At 37.5% G+C, this 20603-nt stretch overlaps 1 protein-coding gene across 1 annotated transcript in view; it reads left to right on the forward strand.

The window, feature by feature from the left end:
* The window catches only part of GPAA1 (glycosylphosphatidylinositol anchor attachment 1), a 1710146-nt gene that overhangs the window by 1489773 nt on the left and 199770 nt on the right, over positions 1-20603 (forward strand). The window contains exon 11 of the mRNA XM_044067413.1: positions 4412-4608. Within this exon, the coding sequence (XP_043923348.1) occupies positions 4412-4608 (197 nt within the window). The remainder of the gene's footprint in view (positions 1-4411; positions 4609-20603) is intronic.

Genomic DNA, 20603 nt, shown 5'->3' on the forward strand with positions numbered 1-20603 from the left:
AGGTTGTTCATGTCCTTCTTCCAAGATTCCTCTTGATATTTTTATATTCCTTAGGTTATGACTACTGCAGCAGCGATATAGAAGGACATAGTATAGTTGTTTAAAATCTTACCATAACAATAGATGTCCTTCTCTTCACTGTTGCATTATTCACTTTCTACCTTCTGCCCTGTCTGCTCTACCTATTTCTTCTTGTCCTTCTGACCAAGGGGCTGTTCTTTTTCTCCTTCTGGATGCTGATTTTTTTTATGTCCCTAGGGACATTCTGTCTCTCTTGGGGCCTTTCCAGTACTGAGTGTGTATGTCCATGCATCACCTTTATGCCTTATGGCTTGCACAGGTATTGTACAGTGCCTGTAAGTACTAAAGGATTTGGTATACTGGCTGGACATTGGACTATCCTTGGCAGGAAATCCCTTAGGTTATGAATACTACAGCAGTGAAGAGAAAGACAGAAACTGTTACAGTAAGATTTTACACAACTGTACTTTCTTCTAGTCAATTCCTGGATGTTTTCTGTCTCTCAAGCTTTTTCCTTTGGAACATTGGCAAATGTTTCACTGAAAGTCTGTCTATGAGCTTTATTATCAGAAGACTGAGAAAAGGAGTCCATTTCTGCTTGATGGCTCACTTTTTGTTGATCAAACTTTTGTATTTTCTCCCTAGCCTGTTTTGCATCAAAAATTAATGTTGAGCCTCCAGGAAAAAATATTCTGAAGTCAGCTGAATCCAACAACTTGAATCACATATCTGCCTCTTCGCATTGCTGGATTACTGGAATAAATGTGCTTCTTTTCTGCCTAGTAAACAGTAAATAATTATTTTCCACAAACACTCTACTGTCTCCAGTTTGTAGTACTTTGCCCTTCTGCCACAATTTTATCAGAATCAATTCTTTCTGTTAGTATGATTGCATCTTTTCTAATACAGGTCTTCGCTGCTTTCTCATGTTCAGGTTTGAAGCATACAGATGATGTGCCCTTTCAATTAACAACTCCTGCTGTGGAATACTAGTCCAGTTGCTTATTTGTGTTTTCATAAAATTAATAGTCTGTTCCTTCCACTTTGTCTGGTTCAGCAGGAATGCTCTTCTTGAGCAGTCTCATATTAACTCAGTCTTCTTCATTTCAGCCTGTGATTTTTGCAGTTTTATCAATTCATCTGAATAGCTGTTTAAAGCTTCTTCCATTTCAGGCTTTTTTATTTGAGATGATATACTCCTTCAGTGTTTCATTTATTTTAATCAGCTGTGAGCAGATTTGATTTATTTTTTCTCTAAATTATTGGAAAACATTTTGTTCCAGTTTTGTAGTTTGAGCTGCTTTTTGCTGAACAGCTGCAGATCAGGCTCTGTAAAGTTTTTCTTTGTTGGCATCCAGCTGGTATACTTATTACCCACTAACTAAATTTGACTAAAGTTGTCAGAATTCCTAGCCCTTATCTCTCACTTTCTTTTTTCACACTGGGAAAATTGAAGTCAAGCTGTTGATCATTATGCAGCCATCTTGGAAGTCTACTTTATTTTAGTTTTTTTGTGTGTTATTATCTTTGAGTTTGCTGGTTATTTCTATATCCATTTGTATTTATTATTACTGGTGTTTTCAGATAGCTAATGATATTCCAGGAAAATATTACCACTAGACATTCTTGTTGCAAGCAGATTCCTCTTAGAACTTCCTTTATAGTGTCTGTCCTCTCTTGAAGAGGATCATTATGTTGAGAACTGTGACCATTGTTAAGACTTTCAGCAACATTACTAAGGTGATCTTAAAACATTAGGAGCTTTTTGGTACAACATAAACATCTGGCCTTACTCCAGGGAATGCCTACATTTCAGTGGAAAAGGGTAAAAAAGAGGCATCATAAAAGCAAAACAAAAAAAGTGAAAAGTGTAGAAAAGTTATTTCAGAGCAAAGTGATAGCAGCAGTCTGAGACATATGACTTGGGCCTTAGCAGCCAAGTAATGTTCCTGTCCAGACCTTTGTTTCCTGCAGCTGCGGAAAATGTGGCACACCCTATCCTGGCACAGAATATATTAGGCTGTTTCACTGACCCAGGTCAAGAAATGTCTGCTTTTTCACAGAAAGTATGTGCTTTAGACAGAGTTGCAAAAATACTGCTGATGAATATTGCTGTTACGTCACCCTAAAAATGCAGACCTAACTCAAGGTTTATTATTAGTGTGCGCACTACATCTGGATGGCAGCCCCAGGAGTTCTTGCACTGGACATTCAGCAAGGCTTGAGAGGCCTTAAGAAGACCTCACTAACTTTTGCCAGTCCAGTTGAAGCAGATTGCCAACCATTGTTGCTAAGTCTAGTCTATATTTAGGATGTCCAGAGATTCATATGATTTTATTTTGGGAGAAAGTGAATGAATGGATATCTGAGACTCAGATGTCAGTTGGCCAGATGCCATTTGCATGGTTGACCAAGGTATTACCTGTAATTTTTCTACTTCTTGTTATAAAACAAATTCCCACATAAGTGCTTTGCAGTGCACTAGCTTGCTGCTTCTACACTTCTTCCCAGACAGACTTCTGTGGCTTAGATTGAGATGAAGAGGATGTGTTTGTAGTGACCAGATTCATTCCTAATGGGTTATGAGTTGAACACTGGTAAGCTTATTTCCTTTCCAGCAAATTATACAAACAATAGGGCAGATTTTCTCAGTTTTATTTTGTCTTTTCTAAGTAAAATCCGAGTTGTATATGAATATCTAAACAAATTAATAATTCTTCCTTACCTGTTTTGAGTGTTCGGAAAGAAAGCAGGTAGCTGGATAATTCAGAAAGCATTTTAGGTATGAGTGAATGACTAACATCTTCTTTGCCATGATAAGAAGATATCATGTCTTCAGTGTCTGCAAAGGAAGATATCACCTTTAGAAATGCATATGACCTTATTAGCAGACAATTGAGATGATAAATTATTTTGTTAGCTCCCCACTGAAACTAGCGGGAGTGCATACTCTGGTTTATGGAAAAGCACATTCCAAGTTATGGAGCTTTACGCTAATGCTATTAAGGGATTAACATTTTTCTGTGTAATTTTGAATTGTGTTAAAACCTTATTGGTAGAGTTTTCAGTATGTTTATGAACAGATAGGATAGGGTTAAGATAAATAGCTACATATGTTTATTAGACTCAACCTGTGTAATGGGCACTCCACAGAGACAATGTTTGAGGGGTTGGAGGTAAGTTTTTGACTATTATCGGTAGTACAGATTTTGTTTGGCGTTACTAACTTGTACATTTTTTGTTCAACTAAACCAGATCATTGAAGTTGTAGTGACTGAAAATTCATCTTTGTAAGAGGAATAGGTCATTGGCATAAGGAGTGGGTTTAAAACTTGCTAGATTAGAAGGCTAATTTATACACAGAGGGGGTATTATTAGTCCGAGAATAGAACCATGGCCGACTGAAGTACATGAGGAATAATGCACTTTCTCAAAGCATACTGTGATAGGTATTTATGTAAGACAGTTTCTGAACTAAAAAAGGGGACTCAAATGCAAAGCCTAAGTTTGATAGCCCTGAGTGAAGTAAACAATAATTCGCTAGTCTGAGCGTTCTTTTTACGTTCTTATATATGGCACTTCTTTAGAGACCCTTGCCCATGTTAGTGAAGATATAACAAATTGCCTGAAATATAGCAGTACTTGTGCTATTAGACATCTAGATGCAAAACCATGCAGGGCGTTGCTCAAGATATGAACTGCATTGTTTTTGCAAGTTTTGCAAAATAGTTTTACATTTCTGAATATTTTTTTTACATTTTTTTTTCCATTTTTTTGGATGTAGTTATGAACCAGTTAATCAACAGTAGTTATGTGGCAGGTATTTGCTCATTTTGATTAAAATCACACTTGTTCATTTGTGGTCAGAAGCTGTATTACTTGCATAACAGTTAAAGTATTCATGTCTGAGTTTGTATCAAACCATTGAGAAAAATAAACAATTGTGTGCTTTTGCAAAATTGCCTGCTAACTCACATCCAGCACATCTCACTTTGACATCTCATTTCTGTACTACCACTGTATTACTGTTATTTTCATTCTGTTATTTTTGTGGATATACTTGTTAAAACTGTTTTTTCACCATTGTGTTCTAATGTCATTGTATGATATTTTTAAACTCATTGATATGTTATTCTTATTCATTTTAGGTTGTGACTGAAAAGGGTCATCAGACCCAGCTCACTTACCCAATTAAATTGAAAATGACTAAATACAATAACTAAAATAATTTGCCCTTATACCCTATTTTGATAGAAAAGGAAATAAAGCTTTGAACATTGTGCTGCAAAGAGTGAGGCTGCACATGCATACTTGTTTTCTGCCATATGTTTCTGAAATGTGGCAATGAAAAGTAGCTGGAATGTTTTGTTTTTTTCTCTTGTTTCTGTAGGATAAAAATCCTGGTCTGTTGTCTCTTGTGGCTCCCATTGTGATCTGCCATGCTACTGGCTTAGCCCTTTACTACCTGCCTGTCATGTGCCAAAAGACCGCTACAGAACACTTTCCTGTTTCAGAGACGGAGGCTGTAGTCCTGACTGCTATAGCCATATATGTGGCTGGTTTAGCACTTCCTCACAATACTCACAGGTATACATTCTGTTTTCTTGGTACTTTTAAAATGTTGAAATATACCGGATGATGCCAATAGAATCCCCAGTCAAAGTGAAAAAACGATATGTAGTAAAAAACACTGATGGATTCACCAACCAAAAAGAGGATGCTGTTTCAAAATAACATAAACGAACTCTTTATTCACGAAAAACAAACAGATAAGCGCTTTCACGCACTGAAAGTGCGCTTCCTCAGATCTTCACATTTAATAGACAATTCCGGATGGTATATATAGTCAGTAAACTTCAATTAGAACAGGTAAATGCATCCAATCATTCAATTTACTCAATTAAATTCAAAACAGAAAATAGTGCTCACATTTATATGGAGGGCTAGTAGACGGCTATTGAAATGTTGTATATTATTTATAGGCCATGAACAACAGGTGCCTTCTATTCAATTTCATTTTAATTAACAGCATCATTTAATTTAACTATACTATCTAAGCACATGTGCATTCACAAATATAATATATGAAATATATGAAATATTTTGTCATTCTATGTTTGATAAATATCTCAGAAGATAGTATATATTTTAAATAATTTTTTAAATAATATTAGTTTACATTTGATACATAATAACTGAATATATAGATTGTTCTATACTATTTACATATACACAGTTATATTTATATTTATATTTATATATATTTTTTACTTGTTATTTGTCATAAATGGTCTATTTATATATGTATCCCATATTTATATATTTATATCGATAGATATTATTATATACATTTTATTTAAATAGCATACTATATATGCATATATAATAATATATTTATTCATTTATTCATACATTTATATATTTATATATATATTAATATTTATTTGTTAATATTTCAGATCTTATAGATTTTTAGCACATAATTATATTAAATTTGAATATATGCTTGAGGACCTAAATATATATTTTTAGTAAGGAAATACATATAGAAATTAAATAAATGTTAATCTTTACATCCTTGACTCTACAGATTTACACCCTTGGTCTTATATGTCTTATCGACATGTATACACTCTAAAATATGAGGTCCTTATATGATATTTATATCTGACATTTATAGATAGGAATGTTTTCGATATATATTTTTTATATATATTAGTATTTACATGAATACATGAATCTTGTATATATGCATATATATTTTTTATTCTATTTATATGTATTTATATTCATATTCACATTTTTTATATAGAATATAAGAAAGATTTTTATATAGAACATGAGAAAGATCCCACATATTGTTCTATAAGTTTATGAAATGTGATATTTGCACATCATTATATAGTGACTAGATATGTTTTAGAAGTTTTAAATTGTTTTAAAGTGTTTTAAAGTTCATCCCAATGTGTTTTAAAGCTGGAAAGTATTGCTTTTAACAAATGCGTATAAGCACTGTGACAGTAGTCTACCAGCCCTCCATATAAATGTGAGCACTATTTTCTGTTTTGAATTTAATTGAGTAAATTGAATGATTGGATGCATTTACCTGTTCTAATTGAAGTTTACTGACTGTATATACCATCCGGAATTGTCTATTAAATGTGAAGATCTGAGGAAGCGCACTTTCAGTGCGTGAAAGCGCTTATCTGTTTGTTTTTCGTGAATAAAGAGTTCGTTTATGTTATTTTGAAACAGCATCCTCTTTTTGGTTGGTGAATCCATCAGTGTTTTTTACTACATACTTTTAAAATGTATGTTTGCTAGGGTAAGGAAGGGGAATCACCCTACCATGCATTTAAAAGAACAAAGAAAAAAAACTGTTGCTTTGCTGAAGCAGCTCCATTGCATACCATCTTCACATGCATTGGTTTGATTGTTACATTTTATAGATATTTGCAAACATTTATTTATGTATTAAGTGTTGAAGACAATCTATCAATGAACTTTCCAGACTGTATCACTTCTCTCTTGATGTTTTGCTGTATAGCCAGGTAGAAGTCCATTACATTGTGCAACTATGGCTGGCTAATGGTAAGATCACTGCCTCAAAATTACCAGTGCCTGGTGCTTAGTCCTGAATCCAGTAATTATCTGTGCAGTTTTGCATACTGGTTGATTGGTTCCACTAAGTCATATTATCCTTGCCCTCGTGATCCGTGTCATGGCTGAAAAGGGTCTAAGTAAGACCAGTTCATTTTTCAACAAATGTAAAAAATTATGTCACCAAGACACAAGGGATAAGTCCTTCTAAAAAGTTCACATTTTTCTGAGAAGTTGAGATCACACTGAGCATCCGTGAAAGTACCTGTTTTGTTAGTAAAGAATATTGCTGTATTGAAAGCTACAGGGTAGGCAGCTGCACAGTTTATTGTAGAAAAGGCAGCCCCACTAACAAGATCTGTATATTTTATTTTTTAAACAATGTTATTAAATTGTCACTTAAGACATGCTCATTTGTACATTAATAGAAAAGAAAACAAACTATATTAATCTTTTTTCATTTACATACATTATACATTAGATGCATGTATCTTTCTTTAAAACTGTCATTCAGCATAATTCCTGCCTGCCTCCTGTTATACCTCAGTCAATAGAATTACATTTCATAAGGCCTTAATATGTCTAGGCAATTCAGATCCCTGTGTCCCAGTTGAAAAGAATCATTTGTTTTTCAAGATTTCAAAGTATTCTCTACAAATAAATCTGTTAACTCATTACACTCCCAAAAGTCATGCTACTGGTTACCTCTTTCTTCTACATCATATCTTCAACATTTGCTATCCACCAGAAGTAAAATTATTTGAAGTCTGCTTGGGCTATAAAAATAGCTTTGCAAACGCTTCTAAACAAAAATCCTAAACTTTCTGGACTTTGCTGCATAATTGGGAGTTATTCAAATTTCCTGCCATTGTTACCTTGTAAATTACATTTCCAGTCTCACTTCCCAAGCTTTTCTAAACTCCTGTGATTGATTCTTATAGTTATTATGCAATATTTTATATATCTTACTAATTATCCCTTTTTTAATAGCAGCTTCTGTTCTGGATTCAAAGCAGGTCTTTCACTTATGACTCCTTTCCCTTTCTCTTAGCCTTTATTAATATACCAATCTCTGGTAGGGGGAAGCAGTTTCTAAACTGCAGTTCAAACTTCTTGGCCTCATCCCACTCTCTTACCTTTTCTGACTCTATAGTTATTTCCTCTCAGTATCTTGGATCCTTTGGCAGTTCTTTCCAGTAAATTGCAGCCCCCTTTTGACAATTTCCTGCACCTGTACTTGCAGTCACCCGATTAGCAAAATATTCTTTCTCAATTCTTGTGTTGGCTTAGTTGTTAGAATACTTTCTGCAACTTAATGCATATCATATTCAGCATGCTTGCTGTTATTCTACTTAAGAATCTGCATCCAAAATCCCACTTTCTTTTTATTTCTTGACCTCCCCCCTTGCTTCATCAATATTCTTTTCCACTTTGAATTATAACATTCTGCTTGTGTTATATACATGAGCCTTAACTGCATGTCTGTAAAATATCCATTCAACTCAAGTAATCCTAAGACACCTTATTTTATTGAGAGAATCAACTTATCTCACTTAACTGTTGCCGTCTTCCGTCTCAGCTAAATTCCTTCAGTAGTTTAATAATTATTGTCCACAACTTCTCCTGTTGTTGATAAAAATATACCTGGCCTGTAGATAAAACTAAAGGAACAAACACATTTTCACTTCTTCTGTGTTACTATCCATATCAGTTAACAAGAGCTTATAGTTTTTCTGGTTTTGAATTAGCTTATGTTTGTCCTCTTTTCACATATCCTTAGCTGCCATAACAGAAGCCTTTGTATTCCATACTCCTAAATACTTCACCTTATTGTGTTCACTGAAACAAGATGCCTTTTTTATTTTATATTCTGAAAAGACTTGAAACTGTCACAAAATTTTCCACAACACTGAAGTGTACTTTTCTGGATCTATCAAGTACAAAATATTATCTACAAATAAAGCCAACTTTTCTTGGTTACCACACCAGTTATGTAATTGAATTTCTGAGTTCCGTATTTTCCTTGCCAATGACTTCAAATATAAAACAAGTAACTGTTCAAACACAACTTATTAGAGAGAAACCTTCCCACTTTAATTATTGCTTCCAAACCTTCATATATTCTTTTAATTCCTGTCCTGCTGGACAGGGGAAACAGGTGCTGATTTTGAGGGAACATGGGCAAAATTCTTGGCTAGGCTTATAAGGGCCTCTGGGCCAATAGCCTAGTATCATCCTATGAACCTATGAATTAATCTTATTATTGTATCAGAGAATGCAAATGCTTCTATTGCCTTACTCATAAAATCCCAGCTTACTCTGTTGAATGCTTTATCTGTACAAAGACACACAGAAAAAACAGTGGTATTTTCTTATATTCTGTTCCCTGTCAATAATTATTGTTCTCTTAACGTTGTCAAATGTCTGCACCCCCTCTCCAAAACCACATTGACCCAGGCCTATCAATTTTGGCAACACCTTTCCATTCTTTTAAGTGAATTGAAATGGGTCTGTATGAAACTGGGACTGATGGGTCTTTACCATCCTTAGGTAATGCAGCATTTTTCCAAGATGTTGACACTTCCCCTTCTTTTAAAATACTGTAAAAAAAATCTTCCAGATCATTACCACTTTCTTTCATAGTAACTTCCAAACTTCCACTAGAATACCATCTGTACCTGGAGTCTGTCCTGAAGATTGACTGTACTTCACTATTTGTATCTCACCCTCTCCTGTTTTAATTGTTAGTTGTTGAGCCTCGTCTACTTGTACCTTTAGCATGCATATGTCTTCCATAAATATTTCCATTTGTGCTCTTTCTTTATCAAATATCTTTTTATTAAAAACTTTTCTGGTATAAAAACAAAACAAAAAGAATAACAAGACATTTACATGTGGTATAGTTGATGTTACTTTGCACATTCATAAACATGTAATGATAGTTATTGCCCATTATGCTAATAACATTCATATTTTGTAGAAAACCATAGTATTATCGCACTGATATAATTAAATTATAAGTTCGTCTGAAAGTTTTTCCATATGGCATATTTATTATACCAACTTTACTACTGTGAGCTATAATATATGCATAACATCAACGTATAATATGATAACATTCTACTCTACTAAAAACTTATATACATATATTTCACCTTACTTATTTTGGTTGCTAATCTCAACAGAGTGGTGTGCTTACATTTCTTATGTACATAGTATTTACATACTATTCATGACAAGATATCAATTAGTAGCAGGTTTGATTCCAGCAGTAACATTTGCGCTCTTTCTTGATTACCACATTTCCCTGCCTTATACATATTTTCATAAGATTTCCAAAAATCTATAAAACCCTTACATGATCTCTGGTTATTTTTCTTGTTTATAGACTCACTAAGTTTGGCAACATCCCTTTCTTACCTTCTGTTGCCTAAGTTGTGCTAAAAGTATTTGTGCTCTGGAGTTATTATCAAAAAAACAATTGCATAACAGCAATCTTTTATTATCCAGAAATTCCTTTATTTTCTCTTTAGCACTCTGCAGGTGCACCTTAATTGTCCTGTGAGATTTCCCTTATTCTGTACTACGTTAATCAGTCAGCCCCTCTAAGTAATTCCTGTTACCTTCTTGAATATCTCTCTTTTTCTACCCTATTTTTAAACTCCATTTCATTTTATCTTACTCACTAGCTGTAACTTTTGAAGACATTTCTCTATTCCCTAATAACTCTTGAATAATTTTCACTACCCATTCTTTAAATTCCTCTCCTTTTAAAAGGTAGGTGGGAAAGTGCCATTGTCTCAGTGACACATGTCAAAGCTTTCAATTAAATGAGCATGTTCCTCTGCATGTCTAGCCCAGTTATAGTACTTTGGAGAATAATATGTAAATTCTCTCTGGGCTCCTGCTTCTCAAGTCACTTCTCCCATATTATCAAATGTTTTCATATATTTCTAAGAAATCTAGTCTCTTTTGTTATATTTCTCTTCTAGGTTCCCCATGTACATCCTCACTGTTGCAAATCAAGTTCTAGTCCCCACCTATAAGTAATATTCCCTGCTGAAAGCTGATTATTTGTCCCCCAAATTTCTTAAACTCCATAGTAGCAGTTGTAGGTGGAATATAAATACATGCAAATGAAATCCTCTTCCCTTGCCATAGCCCTTTACTACCACAAATCTACCATTGTTATATTTTTCTTTTGCATAACTTTTGAAGCTTCTCTAGCAATTAGTGTAATTACACCTTGTTTCCTTTGTCCCTGATATTCTGCTGAATATCTATTTTGAGATCCTTTATTTATTAAATTCACCTACCTCTCAACTGTACAGATTTTTGCAGAATGTCCAGATTTTTGCCTCATATTTTTGGTGTGTTCCTCCTAAAATCAGTACCTTTCTGGCAAACAGCTGAGGATTGAAGTCATTAAATATGGCAAACATTTGAGTTTAAGACTCAGGATCCTTGAGAAAATGAATGCTAACGCAAAACCTATTATTCTATCAACTTTCTAAGTTTGGAAGAGCAATAATTAAAATCTGTCCCTGTTTGTCCCCCCATCATTTTAGGCTTTGTCCAGATTTTTTGCTCTAAGAGGTTGAGAGGAATCATGCTCATTTCTTTCCATACATATCTCCTACATTGTTGCTATTTGCACCTTGTACTTCTTAATATAATGCAATACTCTTTGCTGTTTGTCTGTACCTTTGAAGGTCGTTTGTGTTACAAAGTAATATGAATAGTGTAGACATTATGATAAGAAGTTATCATTCCCACCTGTTGTATATGACAGCTTTTTTAAAATGCCTTTTTACATATTTTGTGCTACATACACCCACTAAAGATTGACATGTTGACCTTTTATACAGTTGTTTCTTGTTATCTACATTTGAGCCTATATCAAATTTTCCAAGACTTTTTGTTTTTCTGTAAACCCTCAAACAAAAAAAAAACTAATACCCCATAATCTGTTAACCATAAATGCACAAAATATGCACATCTTCAAATAATGAAGTTTAACCTGGATAGGAACAGTTGTCCAAAATCAACACCTGTACCCACAGGCATTACTTAACCTTAAGTTAAAGGTTATCCACGCTAAGGTGCATGCTACAGCCTGTGCACCTTCTTACACTGATTGCTTGTTTGTTCTTTTTTATCTTTATTCACCTTCCAAATGTGACAAATAGCTTGCATGCTTTCAGAAAACTTTATTTTTTGGCCTTAAGAAAAATTACACTGCCTGTCTTTACATTAAACTAAATGATACACTGTTGTACTAAGAGCTTTGAAGTACTTTGGTAGCAAGCAAGCTGGAGTCTCTTATTCACTTCCAGTAATTTCAAATGTTAGTTTTTGAAAAGCTTTTTGTTCATGTGCTTTCTAATTTTGCAATTCCTTCAGCAGACAATGCCCAGAACTCTCAAGATTAGTGCCTACATGTGTAATCAGTTTATCTCCATAGAAACATAAGAACAAAATGTACAACTGCCATCAGCTGCAGACCTCACACTGAACATTTATGTCTTAAAGGAAAACTTTTCAGTACATTCACATTGTTGTCTTATTTGTAAATCACACCAGATTACAGAAAAAAAACTTGTTATTCAGTTAAGTCAAGGGCATTAATACAAACATTTCATCTATGCTAAAGAAAGAGAAGACATCTCAACTCTACATATGTTATAATCGGTGCACTTTTACACCCCATCCCCATCAGCCCAAGATTACAGCATATTAACTTAAACATGCTTTTGTCCAGCCTTTATCCTGTTTTTTTTTACATTGTAATGCTGACATTTCTTAAAACTAAAAAAGTACTTGTCTCCTTTAGTATCTTTATTACATACAGCAGTCATTGAAAATGCCTTACAACATATTATGCAGTTTGTATTATGAAATGTTTTATACCACTATGTATAAAAAAAAATGTTTTACTTAGAGTCGCTCTTTTTTTTCCTTTTAGTGGCCTTCCATATGTTAATGACATGAAGTGGGGTATATGCCTTTCAATCCTCCCACACATTTTAACAAAGTCAACAAAAGTCCAGTTTTTCTCAGTCACTCAGTCATATAAACCCATAATCTGATGTTGTCTATCTTCATTCATTCTTGATTGATGGGTTTGGTTCCGAACCATTAGAACCGACTCAGCCATTATACAAAGCTCGTACAAGCCAAAAATCTTGAGCTAAGGCTCTACCTATACTGCCTGTCTTCCCATTACCCCAGATCTCATTTGCCATGTACAAAATTGTATGCCTCAGCCATTGCTCTCAGCTAAGAGCTCAAATTTTTTGCTATTTGTCTATTATTCTACCCTTTGCTCCTTTTCTGTGATATTTACTGTTCTCTAGTTTCCTTGTTTTTTGCGAGTGACTCTATTTGGAACTTTCTAACCCCGTATTTATTTATTTATTTTACATTTGTAAAATAATTACCTGAAAGTATCTCTCTTCCCCCTTTACCATTGGTAATTCTTTGATACCATCGTTGGTATCCTTTCCCTACCCCTTCTTCTTCATAACTGTTTGGGTAGTCTTTATATACCATAGTTAGTATATTCAAAAAAATAAATAATAAAAAGCTTTCTCTTGTCTTTCCCCTTTTTCTTTATAAGTGAATGTGTGTGTGTGTGTGTGTGTGTGTGTGTGTGTGTGTGTGTGTGTGTGTGTGTGTGTGTGTACCTTGTACTTGACTAGATAACATGGCAGAAAAGCATAAAGGAATCTGTGGGTTTAAACAATGTAAAGACTGTGGGAGAAATATGCCCAATTTGGATGGGCATCTTTTCCTGTGTCTATTGTTTTGCTGTCCCTCATGTAGAAATACAACCTCCATGTGAACTCTGTAAGGGCTTTAGTGCCCGAACTCTTGCAGAGAGACGTAATAAACTGATACATAAGGGATTGTTAAAATGTCCTTTTGGTGAAGCTCTTTCTGAGGCAGAGACTTCAAAATCTCCTAAATCTGACTAAAAAAAATGGAGCCATTCAGTACCATATTCCCCCAAGGTACATGACTCCAAGACGCAAAAATCTCAGGTTCCAACACCTTCTTTGGAACTGAAAGTGAAAATTTCAACGATATCATTGCCTTCTGCTCTGGCACCAAAACCAACAAAATCTATCATGGTGCCGTCTATTATTGAAAGTACCCAGACATCTTTGATACCAACCATGAATTTGGCGCCAGTGACCTCACTGGCACCGATAGTTATCACTTCCACAATTTTGATCCCATCTTCACCTTCTATCCATCAGTCTATGGTGCCAAGGGTCAACATAAGTACCCCCAGGACTTAGATATTCAATAGCCTCCTTCTCAGGTCGGCAGCTGAGTCCATTCGTGGAAAGACCTGAATCCCCTTCGGGAATGTCAGTCCATTCCTCCAGGAGCCTATTGGAAATGGATGTAGTTAGATTAATGGATCAGCTCTTGGCTGCCAGAGGCCTTCCTTCTCCTTCTCAGACCTCCCTCCCTCCCGTAGCCTAGGCTTATTCTCCCAGGATTCCTGCATATATTCCTCCTTCAACATCTCCTCGGGTCTTGGAGCCCATTACTTCGACACTCCTGGTGCCAGCTACATCAGTACCAATGGTGGATCTCACCTCATACCAGAACCTACTCTGTGGTCTTCAACTCTATCAGAACCATCGCACCCATGGGACCGAGATTTGGCTACCAGTTCCAGGATCCCTAGATCGGCTTCGATTTTTTTCTACAGCTCTCGATACCTTGGTGGTTTCAAGTCCTCTCTCGGCTCCTATTCTAGGGGGTGGCTCATCGGAGTGGGATGTGAACCTTGTTCTGAGGTTGTCTTTCTCAGTTCTGGGCTCCCATCCCTCTTCAGGTGGGCCTGTCTTCCAGATTATGGAGAGAGTTGTAGCTTCAATAGGCTCCCAGTTGGTACCATCCCCATTGGAGTGCCATAATTTTGATCCCCTTTGGTTCGCAGCTGCCACAGTTTGCTGCCGACAGTGGGCACAAGAGCAGCAATATACCCTAGTGCAGGGTCCCCTCTCTTTGGAATCCTCCTCGGATCTTCCCCCTGAGGAGCCACCTCGTAAGAGATCATACAAAAGGAAGCACTTGGATTCTCCAGAAGAGTCAGTCAGTGAGGATATAGATTACGATGAAAGGGAAGGGTCCCCATGTTCACCCCCCTGAAGATGTCTGCTTTGCAGAAGACATCCTGGAAATTTTAAAACAGAGGGGTGATTGGAGGTCCTCAAACCCATCCTCCAAGGAATCTGTTTTCTTGCAAGCTTTTTGTGCCCAGCCATCTACTTCTTGGGTGACCCCGCCTGCTGATGAGCTAAACAATCTTATTGTACAGCATGCATGGAAAGCTACTGACACCATAGAGCCTATTCCCCGGAGACCAGACAAAATTTTTTCAGCACCGGAGGATCATCCCCATTGGTCTAAGAGTCTAGCAGTGGATGCCATGGTGGTGGTGGTGGCCACAAAGAAGGAACTCAGCTAAGAGAGTTCAACTGTCCATCCTCCCAACCAAGAGTCCCGGACGATGGACAGATTTGGGAAGTGGGTCTTTGCTTCATCAACCTTCGTTATTTGGTCCTTGAATTTTTGTGTCTCACTTCACTAGACTCCAAAGGGATCTGATAACTGAGCTCTCCGATACCCTGGCAGGAGCAGTGGCTGATGAGGTCCAGGATAAGGTTGCTTCCCAGCTTGCCACCCTGGAGTCGATCTCTAACTTGTCTATGTGGCTTATTGCACATACAGCCAAAGGGATGTCTAGAGCAGTGGGTACAGGTGTTGCCATTAGGCGTCATGCCTGGATGCAGTTGTGTGACTTTGTGGACCCCTTTAAGTCTTCCTTTGTCAACACTCCAGTTGATGCAAATTCATTATTTGGCCCAAAGGTTAGAGACACATTAGCCATGTGTGAAAAGGATGGGAAGACCCTTTCTGCTGTAGGCATATGTTTTTCTACTCCACAATGACCTTACTCTAGGAATCAGAGGAGTGATAAGATGTGGTTCAAGAAGACCCAAGGGCCTTTTCCGAACACGTGGTGAGTATTTCCCTCAGGGCAGAGGGGGAAACTCATCTGGAAGATTCCCCTCTCGTGGCAGAGGGGTTCCATGCAACTAGGGTTCCAGAGATTCCTTTTCTGGACAACCCTACCAGCGCCCCTGAGCTGCGGCCCGATTCTGTACCTCTGGAAGCAGTTGGGTGAGGATTTTCTCTGCACCACTCAGCCGGTCTCACAATAACATCGGATTCCTGGGTGCAGACAATAATCACCAGAGGTTAGCGCATTCCCTTCAATCTTTTCCCCAAACCACAAAGGCAAATCCCTGATGTACTACCCAGTCAGAGGGATATAGCAACACTAGAAATTCAAAAGCTGCTTCAAAAGAGTCATCCAAGCAGTCCCACCAGACCATATAGGATCAGATTTTACTCGAGATGCTTTTTAGTGCCAAAAAAGACAGGGGACTGGAGGCCAGTCTTGGATCTCAGTGTATTGAACAAGTTTGTACAGTAGACAAAACATTCCGGATGGTCACGGTTCAGTCTATCCTTCCATTTATGGAGAAGGATGATTGGATGTGCTCTATAGATCCTCAGGATGCATATTACCACATAAAGATGGACAAACGTTCCAGAACATATCTCCACTTCTGACTAGGAGCCATTCATTACCAATTTCGAGCACTGCCCTTTGGTCTCACCACAGCCCCCAGGGTGTTCGCCAAATGCATGGCAGTTGTAGCAGCTCATTTAAGGCTACAGGGATTCCATGTGTTTCCATATCTAGACGACTGGCTCCTCACTGCCTCCACCAGCCATCTGCTGCTTTGTGCCACAGACTGTATTCTATACCTTGCTGAGTTCTTAGGCATTTCAGTCAACAAAGAAAAATCACTATATCCCACACAGGACTTGGAATTCATCGGAGCAAAACTGAATACAAAATCCTGCATGGCCTCCCTTCCTCATCACAGGTTGTTAAAGTTGAGATTGTAACTTCAAGTGATTCTCTCACAAGACAAAATTCCTGCCCATCTAGTACTACAACTTCTCGGATCCTAGGCAGCAGCAATAACAGTAATCCTCCTGTCATGGCACCACATGAGGCTACTTCAGTGGCTCCTAGCATCATAGTGGTCACTTCTAACTCACCCCATGACTCATCCTATCCTTACAACAAATAGCTGCAAGAAAGATTTGCCTTGGTGGATGAAGCCAGAAGAGGTTGTATGGAGTCGTCCCCCCCCCCCCAGTCCAAGGCCGTAGTGATCACTGGCGCTTCCTTTACAGGGTGGGGGTGGCATTTTCAGGGAAAGACTGTCCAAGGCACTTGGTCCCCACAGGAGGCCAATCAGCACATCAGTGTCCTAGAACTGAGGGCAGTGCTTTTAGTGTTGGAAGCATTCCATCTGCCCTTCCCCCCGGGATGATTGCTATCTAGTCAGACAACATGCCAGTAGTCTGGTATGTCAACATATAGGAGGGAACCAGATCCTACCCACTATGTTGGGAAGTCCTAAGAGTTTGCCAATGGGCAGTCACCTCCAACTGCTTTCTAATAGCAACACATATTCCGGGGAATTCCAACATGATTGCGGACAAACTAAGCAGGTGTATCCTTCTACCACATGAGTGGTCTCTCAATCCCAAAGTAGCGACAAAAATTTTTCGTCAATGGGGTCAGCCTTGCCTCTCCCACAAACCAGAAATGCAGCAGCTACTTTGCCCTAGTCCCCCCTCATGGAGAGTCCCCAAGAGATGCACTTCTTCATGATTGGCCCCCAGGACTTCTGTATGCCTTTCCACCAATTCCTTTAATTCCCCAGTTTCTGAGGAAAGCCAAACAGCTGAGAAGCAAAATGATTCTCATTGCACCTTACTGGCCCCATCAAGTCTGGTTTCCCTTTCTCTGGCCTCACATGGTTCACCAAACTTGGACTCTGGATCCAACTCCAGATCTGTTGTCTCATCCTCAGGGCTTGGTGCATCTCAGCCTTCCACATCTCAAGCTGATGGCTTGGTTTCTCCACTTCCAGTAATTGCCAGGTGAAACAGTTTGTCCTCCCCAGTGCAAAAGATACTGCTGGCTTCTCATAAACTGTTCACCAGAAAACTTTACCTTAACAAATGGAAAAGATTCTCTATTTGGTCAGATGTAAATGGCTTAGATCCTTTCTCTGCTCCAGTCGATAAGGTCCTGGAATACTTAGCCACCTTATTTTTAATTTGGATCCTCAATGTCTACGTTTAGAGTTCATTTAGCTGCCATTTCAAATTTCCATAATGGTTTTGATGATCATTCATTGATGTCTAATCGTCTTTGCAAAATTTTTCTTAAGGGTGCTCAACTTTTGAAACCACCTTTCAAAGATCCAATAGTGCCTTGGGATTTGACCTTAGTCTTACAATGCTTAGTTCATTAGCCTTTTGAGCCAGCAGCCACTTGTGACCTCAGATTTTTATCTTGCAAGACCCTGTTCTTAGTAGCTGTCACATCTGCTAGGAGACTTTCAGAATTACAGGCTTTGTGTGTGAAGCATCCGTAGATCATCTTCCACAAAGAAAGAGTGTCACTCAGAACCAATCCCTCCTTCCTTCCTAAACTGGTGTTAGAGTCTAATATCAACCAGACCATAGATTTACCAATTTTCTTTCCAAATTTTAAAAACAAAGGAGAGTACTGCTCACACATGTTAGACGTCCATAGGCAGTTACATTTTTATTTAGAAAAAAAGGCCTCTAGGAAATCAGACCAACTATTTCTATCCTTTTCAGGTAACAGATTAGGAAAACCTGTTTCGAAGGTCACCTTATCAAAATGGTTAAGAGACTGCATTACCTTTATATATAATCAGAATAAACTCAAACTACCAACAAAAGTCAGAGCTCATTCAACAAGATCTGTTTCCATTTCAGAGGTCTTCCATTCCCGAGCTTCTACGGAAGACATATGCGCAGCTGCAACTTGGGCTACCCCTCATACCTTTATCACTCATTACAAATTGGACATGGTCTCCAGGGGAAGAGCATCCTTTGGCTCTATGGTGTTCTGGAATATCCTTCCTTAGGGACGCCCAGGATCTAAAGTAGCTGGGGACTCTGTCCCGTCAGTCAAGAATGTCAAGAATGAATGAAGATTGGCAACATCAAATAAAGAAGTTATGTTCTTACCATAATGTTCAATCTGCGTTGTCGATTTTCATTCATTCTTAACATCCCACCCTCCTGCCCCCCCTAGAGACTACTGGAGGTTAGGAACTATTCCTGGGGTTGTTATAGGGTTGTTGCTCAGACAGAGCTTCCATATTTTCTTCTTGGTAGGCAAACTCGATCTGAGGTAATGGGAAGAGAGGCAGTATGGGTAGAGCCTTAGCTTGAGATTTTTGGCTGGCGCGAGCTTTGTATGACAGCCAAGTCCATTCTGAGGGTTTGGAACCAAACCCTTCAGTCAAGAATGAATGAAGATTGACAACACAGATGGAACGTTATGGTAAGAACATAACTTATTTTTTTACAAATGTGATTGAAGCTTTACAGTCTCACATTTATTCATTGACTTCAGTGTTCTTGGTCTTCTTCCTGATGATTTCCATCACCCAACCTCAGACTCTGGTTCAAGTCTAAGGTACTCCCTATTCTTATAGTCAACTCCTGTGCTTTTTTTTTCCTTTGGAACATTGTAAAATGTTTCACTGGCAAAGTCTGTCTGTGAGCTTTATTATCAGACTTACAGGTCTTTTGTTTTTTTTTAAATGCCTTTATTCAGTTATCACTTGTGACATAGGCAAATTTACATTTATACAAAACTAATCAAACTGTATTAAAGTAACATTACCAAACATTATATTTCATATATATTGCTATATATCATGTAACCCAAGTAACATTACATAAATTATTCAATTCTTGTCCCTTTTTTAAACAAGAAATATTTATTAAACTGTCATGACATTAGCATTCATACATACGTAAATGAAAAAAAAAAACAACAGTGACACAGTCCTAGGTGCAAGCATTTTACATCACAACCCATACTGACACACTCCCAGTTGCAAACATTGTACATCACTTATAATCTACCTAACCATATTCAGTCAAACATTACATAGCTGATTTAAGTTCTGCCTTCTTTTAAATCTCATTCCTCCCCTGTATGTATTGTTCCCACAATTCCCAGTTTTCCTATGTAGTTTGCTCCGGCTCTTTTCTAAAGATCTCAGTTCTAGTTGTTTTATCTGTGTTACTATATTCACTACTAATACAGTTGGTTTAGATTTTGATTTCCATTTTCTAGTAATTGCTTTTTTGGCAGCCACGGTAATTAGACTTAGCAAGCCCTTTACATGTCTAGGCAATCCTAATTCTGTATCACAGCTCAGAAAAATCATCTCCCTCATCACACCAATCTACCCACCCAGCATCTCCAACAGTGCATCCAACAAGGAATCCTTAGTCTGCCAACCCACAGTACTTATAGAAAATGTGTTCCCAAATGCCTCTTTCTTCCCCGTCACACCTCCAACATTTGCTGTTTACCTGAGGAAATATTCTCTGGAGTCTGCTTGGGGTACAAAAATGTCTATGTAAACATTTCCAAGCAAAAATCCCAAATCTTGTAAATTTTGTTGCATATTTGGGAAACATACTTATATCCTCTCATTGTTTGTGAATTGCTTATCCAATCTCTCTTCCCAATCCTTTCTAACCTCCTCTGATTGATTCTAATAGTTATCATGCATTATTTTATATGCTCTACTAATTATTCCTTATTAATGGCAGCTTCTGTTGTAGATTCTACTAAAAACTCTGCCAGTGCTGGTCTTTTGTTTAGGACCCTCCTATTCAGACTTGCAGGTCTTAAATACTTTCTCATTGCCAAGTTTAGAGCATACACACAATGTGCCCTTTCAGTTAACAAAAACTGCTTTGGAATGCTAGTCCAGTTGCTTTGTACTTCCATAAAATTTGTACAGTGT

Source organism: Protopterus annectens, chromosome 3.part1, assembly GCF_019279795.1.
Source record: "Protopterus annectens isolate FY-2018-M chromosome 3.part1, PAN1.0, whole genome shotgun sequence".
In the NCBI taxonomy this organism is placed as follows: Eukaryota; Metazoa; Chordata; order Ceratodontiformes; family Protopteridae; genus Protopterus; species Protopterus annectens.